Below are 16017 nucleotides of genomic sequence, written 5' to 3'. Positions count from 1 at the left end.
AAAGAAAATATATATATATATATATATATATATATATATATATATATATATATATATATATATATATATATATATATATATATGTATATATATATATATGGTGTGGAAGGCAAGTTGTTAGAAGCAGTGAAAAGTTTTTATCGAGGATGTAAGGCATGTGTACGTGTAGGAAGAGAGGAAAGTGATTGCTTCTCAGTGAATGTAGGTTTGCGGCAGGGGTGTGTGATGTCTCCATGGTTGTTTAATTTGTTTATGGATGGGGTTGTTAGGGAGGTGAATGCAAGAGTTTTGGAAAGAGGGGCAAGGATGAAGTCTGTTGGGGATGAGAGAGCTTGGGATGTGAGTCAGTTGTTGTTCGCTGATGATACAGCGCTGGTGGCTGATTCATGTGAGAAACTGCAGAAGCTGGTGACTGAGTTTGGTAAAGTGTGTGAAAGAAGAAAGTTAAGAGTAAATGTGAATAAGAGCAAGGTTATTAGGTACAGTAGGGTTGAGGGTCAAGTCAATTGGGAGGTGAGTTTGAATGGAGAAAAACTGGAGGAAGTGAAGTGTTTTAGATATCTGGGAGTGGATCTGGCAGCGGATGGAAACATGGAAGTGGAAGTGGATCATAGGGTGGGGGAGGGGGCGAAAATTCTGGGAGCCTTGAAGAATGTGTGGAAGTCGAGAACATTATCTCGGAAAGCAAAATTGGGTATGTTTGAAGGAATAGTGGTTCCAACAATGTTGTATGGTTGCGAGGTGTGGACTATGGATAGAGTTGTGCGCAGGAGGATGGATGTGCTGGAAATGAGATGTTTGAGGACAATGTGTGGTGTGAGGTGGTTTGATCGAGTATGTATATACATGTGTATGGGGGTGGGTTGGGCCATTTCTTTCGTCTGTTTCCTTGCGCTACTCGCAAACGCGGGAGACAGCGACAAAGCAAAAAAAAAAAAGAAAAAAAAAATATATATATATATATATATATATATATATATATATATATATATATATATATATATATATATAGAATGTAAGAAATGATAGAATGTAAGAAATTAAATTCTCGATTAATATGGGTAAAACTGAAAGTTAATGGGGAGAGATGGGTGATTATTGGTGCATATGCACCTGGGCATGACAAGAAAGATCATGAGAGGCAAGTGTTTTGGGAGCAGCTGAATGAGTGTGTTAGTGGTTTTGATGCACGAGACCAGGTTATAGTGATGGGTGATTTGAATGCAAAGGTGAGTAATGTGGCAGTTGAGGGAATAATTGGTATAAATGGGGTGTTCAGTGTTGTAAATGGAAACGGTGAAGAGTTTGTAGATTTATGTGCTGAAAAAGGACTGGTGATTGGGAATACCTGGTTTAAAAAGCGAGATATACATAAGTATACGTATGTAAGTAGGAGAGATGGCCAGAGAGCGTTATTGGATTACGTGTTAATTGATAGGCGTGCGAAAGAGAGACTTTTGGATGTTAATGTGCTGAGAGGTGCAACTGGAGGGATGTCTGATCATTATCTTGTGGAGGCTAAGGTGAAGATTTGTATGGGTTTTCAGAAAAGAAGAGTGAATGTTGGGGTGAAGAGGGTGGTGAGAGTAGGTGAGCTTGGGAGGGAGACTTGTGTGAGGAAGTACCAGGAGAGACTGAGTACAAAATGGAAAAAGGTGAGAACAATGGAAGTAAGGGGAGTTGGGGAGGAATGGGATGTATTTAGGGAATCAGTGATGGATTGCGCAAAAGATGCTTGTGGCATGAGAAGAGTGGGAGGTGGGTTGATTAGAAAGGGTAGTGAGTGGTGGGATGAAGAAGTAAGATTATTAGTGAAAGAGAAGAGAGAGGCATTTGGACGATTTTTGCAGGGAAAAAAATGCAATTGAGTGGGAGATGTATAAAAGAAAGAGACAGGAGTTCAGGAGAAAGGTGCAAGAGGTGAAAAAGAGGGCAAATGAGAGTTGGAGTGAGAGAGTATCATTAAATTTTAGGGAGAATAAAAAGATGTTCTGGAAGGAGGCAAATAAAGTGCATAAGACAAGGGAGCAAATGGGAACTTCAGTGAAGGGCGCAAATGGGGAGGTGATAACAAGTAGCGGTGATGTGAGAAAGAGATGGAGTGAGTATTTTGAAGGTTTGTTGAATGTGTTTGATGATAGAGTGGCAGATATAGGGTGTTTTGGTCGAGGTGGTGTGCAAAGTGAGAGGGTTAGGGAAAATGATTTGGTAAACAGAGAAGAGGTAGTAAAAGCTTTGCAGAAGATGAAAGCCGGCAAGGCAGCAGGTTTGGATGGTATTGCAGTGGAATTTATTAAAAAAGGGGGTGACTGTATTATTGACTGGTTGGTAAGGTTATTTAATGTATGTATGACTCATGGTGAGGTGCCTGAGGATTGGTGGAATGCGTGCATAGTGCCACTGTACAAAGGCAAAGGGGATAAGAGTGAGTGTTCAAATTTCAGGGGTATAAGTTTGTTGAGTATTCCTGGTAAATTATATGGGAGGGTATTGATTGAGAGGGTGAAGGCATGTACAGAGCATCAGATTGGGGAAGAGCAGTGTGGTTTCAGAAGTGGTAGAGGATGTGTGGATCAGGTGTTTGCTTTGAAGAATGTATGTGAGAAATACTTAGAAAAGCAAATGGATTTGTATGTAGCATTTATGGATCTGAAGAAGGCATATGATAGAGTGGATAGAGATGCTCTGTGGAAGGTATTAAGAATATATGGTGTGGGAGGCAAGTTGTTAGAAGCAGTGAAAAGTTTTTATCGAGGATGTAAGGCATGTGTACGTGTAGGAAGAGAGGAAAGTGATTGGTTCTCAGTGAATGTAGGTTTGCGGCAGGGGTGTGTGATGTCTCCATGGTTGTTTAATTTGTTTATGGATGGGGTTGTTAGGGAGGTGAATGCAAGATTTTTGGAAAGAGGGGCAAGTATGAAGTCTGTTGTGGATGAGAGAGCTTGGGAAGTGAGTCAGTTGTTGTTCGCTGATGATACAGCGCTGGTGGCTGATTCATGTGAGAAACTGCAGAAGCTGGTGACTGAGTTTGGTAAAGTGTGTGAAAGAAGAAAGTTAAGAGTAAATGTGAATAAGAGCAAGGTTATTAGGTACAGTAGGATTGAGGGTCAAGTCAATTGGGAGGTAAGTTTGAATGGCGAAAAACTGGAGGAAGTAAAGTGTTTTAGATATCTGGAAGTGGATCTGGCAGCGGATGGAACCATGGAAGCGGAAGTGGATCATAGGGTGGGGGAGGGGGCGAAAATCCTGGGAGCCTTGAAGGATGTGTGGAAGTTGAGAACATTATCTCGGAAAGCAAAAATGGGTATGTTTGAAGGAATAGTGGTTCCAACAATGTTGTATGGTTGCGAGGCGTGGGCTATGGATAGAGTTGTGCGCAGGAGGGTGGATGTGCTGGAAATGAGATGTCTGAGGACAATATGTGGTGTGAGGTGGTTTGATCGAGTAAGTAACGTAAGGGTAAGAGAGATGTGTGGAAATAAAAAGAGCGTGGTTGAGAGAGCAGAAGAGGGTGTTTTGAAATGGTTTGGGCACATGGAGAGAATGAGTGAGGAAAGATTGACCAAGAGGATATATGTGTCGGAGGTGGAGGGAACGAGGAGAAGTAGGAGACCAAATTGGAGGTGGAAAGATGGAGTGAAAAAGATTTTGTGTGATCGGGGCCTGAACGTGCAGGAGGGTGAAAGGAGGGCAAGGAATAGAGTGAATTGGATCGATGTGGTATACCGGGGTTGACGTGCTGTCAGTGGATTGAATCAGGGCATGTGAAGCATCTGGGGTAAACCATGGAAAGCTGTGTAGGTATGTATATTTGCATGTGTGGACGTGTATGTATATACATGTGTATGGGGGTGGGTTGGGCCATTTCTTTCGTCTGTTTCCTTGCGCTACCTCACAAACGCGGGAGACAGCGACAAAGCAAAAAAAAAAAAGAAAAATATATATATATATATATATATATATATATATATATATATATATATATATATATATATATATATATATATATATATATCCCTGGGGGTAGGGGAGAAAGAATACTTCTCACGCATTCCTCACATGTCGTAGAGGGCTACTAAAGGGGACAGGAGCGGGGGCTAGAAACCCTCCCCTCCTTGTATTTCAACTTTCTAAACGGGAAACAGAAGAAGGAGGCATGTGGGGAGTGCTCCTCCTCCTCGAAGGCTCAGATTGGGGTGTCTAAATGTGCGTGGATGTAACCAAGTTGAGAAAAAAGGAGAGATAGGTAGTATGTTTGAGGAAAGGAACCCGGATGTTTTGGGTCTGAGTGAAATGAAGCTCGAGGGTAAAGGGGAAGAGTGGTTTTGGAATGTCTTGGGAGTAAAGTCAGGGGTTAGTGAGAGGACAAGACCAAGGGAAGGAGTAGCACTACTCCTGAAACAGGAGTGGTGGGAGAATGTGATAGAGTGTAAGAAAGTAAACTCTAGATTGATATGGGTAAAACTGAAAGTGGATGGAGACAGATGGGTGATTATTGGTGCATATGCACCTGAGAAGAAAGATCATGAGAGGCAAGTGTTTTGGGAGCAGCTGAGTGAGTGTGTTAGCTTCTTTGATGCACGAGACCGGGTTATAGTGATGGGTGATTTGAATGCAAAGGTGAGCAATGTGGCAGTTGAGGGAATAATTGGTGTACATAGGGTGTTCAGTGTTGTAAATGGAAATGGTGAAGAGCTTGTAGATTTATGTGCTGAAAAAGGATGGGTGATTGGGAATACCTGGTTTAAAAAGAGAGATATGCATAAGTATATGTATATAAGTAGGAGAGATGGCCAGAGAGCATTATTGGATTATATGTTAACTGATAGGCATGCAAAAGAGAGACTTTTGGATGTTAATGTGCTGAGAGGTGCAACTGGAGGGATGTCTGATCATTATCTTGTGGAGGCGAAGGTGAAGATTTGTAGAGGTTTTCAGAAAAGAAGAGAATGTTGAAGTGAAAAGAGTGGTGAGAGTAAGTGAGCTTGGGAAGGTGACTTGTGTGAGGAAGTACCAGGAGAGACTGAGTACAGAAGGGAAAAAGGTGAGAACAAAGGACGTGAGGATATTCCCTCAAAGGCCCAGTCCTCTGTTCTTAACACTACCTTGCTATTGCGGGAAATGGCAAATAGTTAGTATGAAAGAAAGTATATATATATATATATATATATATATATATATATATATATATATATATATATATAGGGGAGAAAGAATACTTCCTGCATGTCATAGAAGGCGACTAAAAGGGGAGGGAGCGGGGGGGCTGGAAATCCTCCCCTCTTGTTTTTTTTTCTTTTTTTAATTTTCCAAAAGAAGGAACAGAGAAGGAGGCCAGGTGAGGATATTCCTTCAGAGGCCCAGTCCTCTGTTCTTAACGCTACCTTGCTAATGCGGGAAAAGGCGAATAGTTTGAAAAAAAAAAATATATATATATATATATATATTTTTATTTTTATATATTTATTTTGCTTTGTCGCTGTCTCCCGCGTTTGCGAGGTAGCGCAAGGAAACAGACGAAAGAAATGGCACAACCCACCCCCATACACAATGTACACACACACACGCCCACACACGCAAATATACATACCTATACATCTCAATGTACACATATATATACACACACAGACATACATATATACCCATGCACACAATTCACACTGTCTGCCCCTATTCATTCCCATTGCCACCTCGCCACACATGGAATACCATCCCCCTCCCCCCTCATGTGTGCGAGGTAGCACTAGGAAAAGACAACAAAGGCCCCATTCGTTCACACTCAGTCTCCAGCTGTCATGCAATAATGCCCGAAACCACAGCTCCCTTTCCACATCCAGGCCCCACACAACTTTCCATGGTTTACCCCAGACGCTTCACATGCCCTGATTCAATCCAATGACAGCACGTCAACCCCGGTGTACCACATCGATCCAATTCACTCTATTCCTTGCCCGCCTTTCACCCTCCTGCATGTTCAGGCCCCGATCACAAAATCTTTTTCACTCCATCTTTCCACCTCCAATTTGGTCTCCCACTTCTCCTCGTTCCCTCCACCTCCGACACATATATCCTCTTGGTCAATCTTTCCTCACTCATCCTCTTCTGCTCTCTTAACCACGCTCTTTTTATTTCCACATATCTCTCTTACCCTTACATTACTTACTCGATCAAACCACCTCACACCACACATTTTCCTCAAACATCTCATTTCCAGCACATCCACCCTCCTGCGCACAACTCTATCCATAGCCCACGCCTCGCAACCATACAACATTGTTGGAACCACTATTCCTTCAAACATACCCATTTTTGCTTTCCGAGATAATGTTCTCGACTTCCACACATTCTTCAAGGCTCCCAGGATTTTCGCCCCCTCCCCCACTCTATGATTCACTTCCGCTTCCATGGTTCCATCCGCTGCCAGATCCACTCCCAGATATCTAAAACACTTTACTTCCTCCAGTTTTTCTCCATTCAAACTTACCTCCCAATTAACTTGACCCTCAACCCTACTGTACCTAATAACCTTGCTCTTATTCACATTTACTCTTAACTTTCTTCTTTCACACACTTTACCAAACTCAGTCACCAGCTTCTGCAGTTTCTCACATGAATCAGCCACCAGCGCTGTATCATCAGCGAACAACAACTGACTCACTTCCCAAGCTCTCTCATCCACAACAGACTTCATACTTGCCCCTCTTTCCAAAACTCTTGCATTCACCTCCCTAACAACCCCATCCATAAACAAATTAAACAACCATGGAGACATCACACACCCCTGCCGCAAACCTACATTCACTGAGAACCAATCACTTTCTTCTCTTCCTACACGTACACATGCCTTACATCCTCGATAAAAACTTTTCACTGCTTCTAACAACTTGCCTCCCACACCATATATTCTTAATACCTTCCATAGAGCATCTCTATCAACTCTATCATATGCCTTCTTCAGATGCATAAATGCTACATACAAATCCATTTGCTTTTCTAAGTATTTCTCACATACATTCTTCAAAGCAAACACCTGATGCACATATCCTCTACCACTTCTGAAACCACAATGCTCTTCCCTAATCTGATGCTCTGTACATGCCTTCACCCTCTCAATCAATACCCTCCCATATAATTTACCAGGAATACTCAACAAACTTATACCTCTGTAATTTGAGCACTCACTCTTATCCCCTTTGCCTTTGTACAATGGCACTATGCACGCATTCCGCCAATCCTCAGGCACCTCACCATGAGTCCTACATACATTAAATAACCTTACCAACCAGTCAACAATACAGTCACCCCCTTTTTTAATAAATTCCACTGCAATACCATCCAAACCTGCTGCCTTGCCGGCTTTCATCTTCCACAAAGCTTTTACTACCTCTTCTCTGTTTACCAAACCATTTTCCCTAACCCTCTCACTTTGCACACCACCTCGACCAAAACACCCTATATCTGCCACTCTATCATCAAACACATTCAACAAACCTTCAAAATACTCACTCCATCTCCTTCTCACATCACCACTACTTGTTATCACCTCCCCATTTGCGCCCTTCACTGAAGTTCCTATTTGCTCCCTTGTCTTACGCACTTTATTTACCTCATATATATATATTGTTCATCATACTACTTGCCATTTCCTACGTCAGCGAGGTAGCGTTAAGAAGAGAGGACTGAGCCTTTGAGGGAATATCCTCACTTGGCCCCCTTCTCTGTTCCTTCTTTTGGAAAATTAAAAAAGAGAGGGGAGGATTTCCAGCCCCCCGCTCCCTTCCCTTTCAGTCGCCTTCTACGACACGCAGGGAATACGTGGGAAATATTCTTTTTCCCCTATCCCCAGGGATAATATATATATATATATATATTCAAAACTATTCAAACTATTCGCCATTTCCCGCATTAGCGAGGTAGCGTTAAGAACAGAGGACTGGGCCTTTGAGGGAATACCCTCACCTGGCCCAATTCTCTGTTCCTTCTTTTGGAAAATTAAAAAAAAACGAGAGGGGAGGATTTCCAGCCCCCCGCTCCCTCCCCTTTTAGTCGCCTTCTACGACACGCAGGGAATACGTGGGGATAGGGGAGAGCGAATATATATATATATATATATATATATATATATATATATATATATATATATATATATATATATATATATATATATATGGTTCAACAACACAGTCTATTCTGGCTTCATCACCCATATTTGATTGCCAATATAAAAGAAATTGCTCTTAAATGTCCAGCAAAATGTACATTTGTCTGCATATATTTCTATTCAAACTGCGAGATATGTACATTAATATTATAACACATACACTATGAGACAGAGTTTGCCTTTATACATCTTGTCATCCCAAATGCTTCCTCAAAGTGGCAAGTGCAACTGTATGTCACAATACAGGAATCCACTGGCCAACTGGATAGGTAAAAAATTCAGTCTGGTTGTGATGCTACTGTCGGATACATCTCTTTTTCAAATGTCTATAAGTATACATCACTTAAAAGTTCATTCCTGCTTTAAGAGCGATGTAAACTGTTGGTATTTTACTGCCTTTAGAAAATGCCTTAAGAGTTCCTGATAAGTTTATTCTCATTTCTTGATACCTCAAAAGTTTTCATTGCCATTATCATGGAATTATTAAGTGAATAAAGTTTACAAGCAAGCTATTTTGGATGTCCAAAAAAAAAAGAGAAAGTACTCACCGACATCCTGAGGTCCAGCTAACTTGGACAGGAGGGAACGGATGGCAACTGGAGCCATGTTCTTAGCACTTGACACCACTGCACCTGCCATGTCAATGAAACTTGTCAATTATTAATGCTTGCAATATTTCTTATTTTGAAAACTAAAGGGACCTGCTCATTGATAAGACCTGATGTTTTCACAGAGTATTCAAAACTCATTCCTTTCTCATGGTTGACAGGCACTCACTGTTTGTTTTACAATGAGAGAACATGAAAAGGAAGTTTCTGATAAGAATGTGCTCAAATTAACCAGATGGAAAGTTACAAGTTTTAAAATATGCCTTGTGAAACTCCAATCACAGAGACAATTCAGAGAGGCTGATCATTACTTATCCCTACAGTACAGCACAATTGGAAAAGTTATGGTCTTATTAAACAATATAACCTAATTCATAACTCAAACCTTACTAAAATAACATAGCCTGTTTCTTCATTATGACCAAATACACACAAGATTCAAGAAGAGGTTGTGGGAAGTAACACAATACAAGATAGTAAGTGTTTACTCACTTGTCAACGAGAATGAGGTGGTGAAATATTCAACAAGAATGAGGTGAAGCTTCAAAAGGTTACTCATTTGTCAACAAGGAGGCAAGGCTTCAAAAAGTTACTCATCAAAAAGAATGAGGTAAGGCTTGAAAAGGTTACTCACTTGTCAAGAAGAATGAGGTAAGGCTTCAAAAGGGTAATCAGTAGTCAACAATAATGAGGTTAGACTTCAAAAGGTTACTCACTTGTCAACAAGAATGAGGTATATCTTCATTAGGATATTCACTTGTCAACAAAAATGAGGTTAGGCTTCAAGACATCACTCACCTGTCAACAACAAGAGACAGATTCACAAGTATCACTCACCTGTTCTCATAGAACTGGATAAAATGAGGTCATAAATCTGTACCTCTTAAGCAAAATAAAACTATAAAGGTTTAAGTTGTCCCACAAGTTTTATGAGGACAAAAATCACCAAACTGTTGTTAGAAACTCTGACATATAAAAGTCAGGCCCCACTAGTTAGATGATGATAGGAATGACACTAACTTGCCCTTAACCAAGGGCTCCTATGTTAATATATGATCTTGGCAAGACTGGTTCATCACAAGTGTTCTTGTCTGAGGTAGCAGAAAACAGGTTAAGTCACATACCAGTCTAAATGAGCTAGTTCAGGCTACAGAAAAAACAAACCTGTCCATAGGAGCCACGCAAGCTTAGGTGAGGTGACAAAGCCATAGATGAGACTCCCAAAAGTCTTGGACAAGCCACCCATCACACCCATCCAACCATCAGGAACACCCATCACCATACTCAGTACTGGCATCAAGAGTATCATAACTGTGAATAGAATTTTTTTTCATAAAGTATATGTAAAAACATATGGTGTCTCTATGAATTCCTCACTAGCAAACACAGCAAAGAGCATTCAGATACTCTCAATACCCTATTAAAAAAAAAGTGGATACCTCTTCCTCAGTATAATGAGGACAACTAAACTAAAAGGATATCTACAAATACTCTATTTTGTACAATGTAATTATATTCTACAAAGGGTTATAATGAAGTAAAACCAATGAAACTGAGCAAAGCAGCAGATGACTTTTGAAAACTGAAAGTATGTCTGTTGCTGATCTTCCACAAATACATGCCATGTATACTTTTGAATATATCTTAAAAGATTTACTGATTAAGGAGACATTGAAGATTTTAAAAGAAAATTCACACAATATTCTATAAATCTGCCACATTTCTATTCATGCTTGTTCCCCATTTCCTGCCTTACTTAAGTAGTACCACACACAGATGAACAATGACCCCTTTTACTGTCATTTACAGTGACCCAACCATAGTACACCATCCACAACTAATCCACGCAGACTGTTCAGCAGTTTCCCCATGATTACCTCATATGTCACACTTCATACAACTGACAACATCTCATCCCCTATACACTACAGCAATTCAGTTCATTCTATTCCATGAACAACTTTTACCATCATGGACTTTAAGACCATGATACCTTAAGGCCTCTTTACTCCATCCATTCATCTCCTTGACCTCCTGATTTCCCTAGTTCCCTCTTCTTCTAACAAGCTGATTCCCTTAAGACATTCTTTCTTCACTCATCCTCTTCATATGTCCATTTCAGCACCCCTGGTCAGCTACATCTACTGCTCTTACTATTACACTTTGTTTTTACAACATCATTTCTTAGATGGTCAACCTGCTCCACATCACATGCTGTTCTCAGGCATTTCATTATCAACACATCCCCCTTTTTCATTCTTTTGCAATAAGAGGGCCCACCTTCAGATATACCCAACTTTGCTGTAACAGACACCAACCTCTCCTACAATTCCACAGTGTACTCAAGACCTTAGCTCCCTCTACCAACTTATGTCTGACTTTAGCCTTAAGGATGCCATCAACTGTCATATCCACTCCCAGTTACCTAAAGCACTCTACTTCCTCTAAGTCCTTCCCATTCAAACCACCCTGTCCCACCCTCCTGATACACTTTATTAACCTCTTTTTTCTTCACACTTTTCATTTGCAAACAAATGACTCAACTCAGCGGACTGTTGACCCATTGCTCAAACTAAAACCCATGCATTTACCTTCCGATTATCCCATCCATGAAAAGATTAAACAGGCATTGTGACATCATCACATCCTTGAAAAAGACATGCTATTACCTGAAATTACTAACACCCCCTCCCTTTACTTCCCAGAAAATACTTCTTATTTCACTGAGTAGCATTTTTCTCACACCACATATTTGTAACACCTTTTTTGTCATCCCTGTAATTTGCTTTCCCAAGATCATTGAATACTGCACACATATCTCTCTTCTCCTCCAAGTATTTCTTACCAAAATTCTTCAAAGCAAACGTCTGGTCCACTCTTCCCCCACCAATTGTGAAGCCACAATGCTCCTCTCAAGTTTGATGCTCTGGTCATACTACTACTTTCTCAATCACCACTCTCCCATATGCTTAACCAGATATATTCAACTTATATATACTTCTGTGATTAAAATATTCATGGTTGTCCCCCATAACATTATGTATGGGCACTATACATTCACTCAGACAGTCCTCTGGCACTTCGCCTTGGGTGATACCTACACATATGGCTGGCTAACCAGTCAAGAACACTATCACCACCTTTCCAGAGAAATTCAACCGCAATCCCATTCACTCTACCTGCCTTGCCACACCATTTATGCAAGTCTTTTACTGCCTCCTCTTTTTTCAACCATTTGCCATTTCTCTGTCATTCTTTATTCCATCTCAATTCAAACATACTGCATCTGCCACCCTATCATCTAACAAATTCAACAGCTCTCTGAAAATATTCCATCTTTTTTCACATATTCATTACCTGTTACCACATTCCTATCCACTCCCCTTACTATCACTCCCAATGGTTCTTTTGTTCTTTCCCTAGTCACCTTTTTCCAAAATATTCACTCTCTCTGAAGTTCATCGATACTCTCGCTTATCTCTCATCTCCCCAAATGTTTGTGATCACACAATTCATCCATATATATATATATATATATATATATATATATATATATATATATATATATATATATATATATATATATATATATATTTTTTTTTTTTTCTTTTGCTGTCTCCCGCGTTTGCGAGGTAGCGCAAGGAAACAGATGAAAGAAATGGCCCAACCCACCCCCATACACATGCCTTGATTCAATCCACTGACAGCACGTCAACCCCGGTATACCACATCGCTCCAATTCACTCTATTCTTTGCCCTCCTTTCACCCTCCTGCATGTTCAGGCCCCGATCACACAAAATCTTTTTCACTCCATCTTTCCACCTCCAATTTGGTCTCCCTCTTCTCCTCGTTCCCTCCACCTCCGACACATATATCCTCTTGGTCAATCTTTCCTCACTCATACTCTCCATGTGACCAAACCATTTCAAAACACCCTCTTCTGCTCTCTCAACCACGCTCTTTTTATTTCCACACATCTCTCTTACCCTTACGTTACTTACTCGATCAAACCACCTCACACCACACATTGTCCTCAAACATCTCATTTCCAGCACATCCATCCTCCTGCGCACAACTCTATCCATAGTCCACGCCTCGCAACCATACAACATTGTTGGAACCACTATTCCTTCAAACATACCCATTTTTGCTTTCCGAGATAATGTTCTCGACTTCCACACATTCTTCAAGGTTCCCAGAATTTTCGCCCCCTCCCCCACCCTATGATCCACTTCCGCTTCCATGGTTCCATCCGCTGCCAGATCCACTCCCAGATATCTAAAACACTTCACTTCCTCCAGTTTTTCTCCATTCAAACTCACCTCCCAATTGACTTGACCCTCAACCCTACTGTACCTAATAACCTTGATCTTATTCACATTTACTCTTAACTTTCTTCTTCCACACACTTTTCCAAACTCAGTCACCAGCTTCTGCAGTTTCTCACATGAATCAGCCACCAGCGCTGTATCATCAGCGAACAACAACTGACTCACTTCCCAAGCTCTCTCATCCCCAACAGACTTCATACTTGCCCCTCTTTCCAAAACTCTTGCATTTACCTCCCTAACAACCCCATCCATAAACAAATTAAACAACCATGGAGACATCACACACCCCTGCCGCAAACCTACATTCACTGAGAACCAATCACTTTCCTCTCTTCCTACACGTACACATGCCTTACATCCTCGATAAAAACTTTTCACTGCTTCTAACAACTTTCCTCCCACACCATATATTCTTAATACCTTCCACAGAGCATCTCTATCAACTCTATCATATGCCTTCTCCAGATCCATAAATGCTACATACAAATCCATTTGCTTTTCTAAGTATTTCTCACATACATTCTTCAAAGCAAACACCTGATCCACACATCCTTTACCACTTCTGAAACCACACTGCTCTTCCCCAATCTGATGCTCTGTACATGCCTTCACCCTCTCAATCAATACCCTCCCATATAATTTGCCAGGAATACTCAACAAACTTATACCTCTGTAATTTGAGCACTCACTCTTATCCCCTTTGCCTTTGTACAATGGCACTATGCACGCATTCCGCCAATCCTCAGGCACCTCACCATGAGTCATACATACATTAAATAACCTTACCAACCAGTCAACAATACAGTCACCCCCTTTTTTAATAAATTCCACTGCAATACCATCCAAACCTGCTGCCTTGCCGGCTTTCATCTTCCGCAAAGCTTTCACTACCTCTTCTCTGTTTACCAAATCATTTTCCCTAACCCTCTCACTTTGCACACCACCTCGACCAAAACACCCTATATCTGCCACTCTATCATCAAACACATTCAGCAAACCTTCAAAATACTCACTCCATCTCCTTCTCACATCACCACTTCTTGTTATCACCTCCCCATTTGCACCCTTCACTGAAGTTCCCATTTCGATGGTATTGCAGTGGAATTTATTAAAAAAGGGGGTGACTGTATTGTTGACTGGTTGATAAGGTTATTTAATGTATGTATGACTCATGGTGAGGTGCCTGAGGATTGGCGGAATGCGTGCATAGTGCCATTGTACAAAGGCAAAGGGGATAAGAGTGAGTGCTCAAATTACAGAGGTATAAGTTTGTTGAGTATTCCTGGTAAATCATATGGGAGGGTATTGATTGAGAGGGTGAAGGCATGTACAGAGCATCAGATTGGGGAAGAGCAGTGTGGTTTCAGAAGTGGTAGAGGATGTGTGGATCAGGTGTTTGCTTTGAAGAATGTATGTGAGAAATACTTAGAAAAGCAAATGGATTTGTATGGAGCATTTATGGATCTGGAGAAGGCATATGATAGAGTTGATAGAGATGCTCTGTGGAAGGTATTAAGAATATATGGTGTGGGAGGAAAGTTGTTAGAAGCAGTGAAAAGTTTTTATCGAGGATGTAAGGCATGTGTACGTGTAGGAAGAGAGGAAAGTGATTGGTTCTCAGTGAATGTAGGTTTGCGGCAGGGGTGTGTGATGTCTCCATGGTTGTTTAATTTGTTTATGGATGGGGTTGTTAGGGAGGTAAATGCAAGAGTTTTGGAAAGAGGGGCAAGTATGAAGTCTGTTGGGGATGAGAGAGCTTGGGAAGTGAGTCAGTTGTTGTTCGCTGATGATACAGCGCTGGTGGCTGATTCATGTGAGAAACTGCAGAAGCTGGTGACTGAGTTTGGAAAAGTGTGTGGAAGAAGAAAGTTAAGAGTAAATGTGAATAAGAGCAAGGTTATTAGGTACAGTAGGGTTGAGGGTCAAGTCAATTGGGAGGTGAGTTTGAATGGAGAAAAACTGGAGGAAGTGAAGTGTTTTAGATATCTGGGAGTGGATCTGGCAGCGGATGGAACCATGGAAGCGGAAGTGGATCATAGGGTGGGGGAGGGGGCGAAAATTCAGGGGGCCTTGAAGAATGTGTGGAAGTCGAGAACATTATCTCGGAAAGCAAAAATGGGTATGTTTGAAGGAATAGTGGTTCCAACAATGTTGTATGGTTGCGAGGCATGGGCTATGGATAGAGTTGTGCGCAGGAGGATGGATGTGCTGGAAATGAGATGTTTGAGGACAATGTGTGGTGTGAGGTGGTTTGATCGAGTGAGTAACGTAAGGGTAAGAGAGATGTGTGGAAATAAAAAGAGCGTGGTTGAGAGAGCAGAAGAGGGTGTTTTGAAGTGGTTTGGGCACATGGAGAGGATGAGTGAGGAAAGATTGACCAAGAGGATATATGTGTCGGAGGTGGAGGGAACAAGGAGAAGAGGGAGACCAAATTGGAGGTGGAAAGATGGAGTGAAAAAGATTTTGTGTGATCGGGGCCTGAACATGCAGGAGGGTGAAAGGAGGGCAAGGAATAGAGTGAATTGGAGCGATGTGGTATACCGGGGTTGACGTGCTGTCAGTGGATTGAAGCAAGGCATGTGAAGCGTCTGGGGTAAACCATGGAAAGCTGTGTAGGTATGTATATTTGCGTGTGTGGACGTATGTATATACATGTGTATGGGGGGGGGGGGGGGTTGGGCCATTTCTTTCGTCTGTTTCCTTGCGCTACCTCGCAAACGCGGGAGACAGCGACAAAGTATAATAAAATATATTTTTTTTTTTTTTTATACTTTTATATATATATATATATATATATATATATATATATATATATATATATATATATATATATATATTTTTTTTTTTTTTCTTTCATACTATTTGCCATTTCCCGCGTTAGCGAGGTAGCGTTAAGAACAGAGAACTGGGCCTTAG

At 41.1% G+C, this 16017-nt stretch overlaps 1 protein-coding gene across 5 annotated transcripts in view; it reads right to left on the bottom strand.

Moving 5' to 3' along the window:
• LOC139753426 (proton-coupled folate transporter-like) overlaps positions 1-16017 on the bottom strand; it is a 49889-nt gene that overhangs the window by 22383 nt on the left and 11489 nt on the right. For all 5 annotated transcript variants that reach the window (XM_071669909.1, XM_071669913.1, XM_071669911.1 and 2 more), the window contains exons 8-9: positions 9934-10080; positions 8710-8793 (exon numbers count right to left, since the gene is read on the bottom strand). In XM_071669909.1, the coding sequence (XP_071526010.1) occupies positions 8710-8793; positions 9934-10080 (231 nt within the window). The remainder of the gene's footprint in view (positions 1-8709; positions 8794-9933; positions 10081-16017) is intronic.

This window comes from Panulirus ornatus, chromosome 14, assembly GCF_036320965.1.
Source record: "Panulirus ornatus isolate Po-2019 chromosome 14, ASM3632096v1, whole genome shotgun sequence".
NCBI classification, from domain to species: domain Eukaryota; kingdom Metazoa; phylum Arthropoda; class Malacostraca; order Decapoda; family Palinuridae; genus Panulirus; species Panulirus ornatus.
Note: the sequence above shows the minus strand (reverse complement) of the source record. Positions and strands in the feature narration are given on the sequence as shown.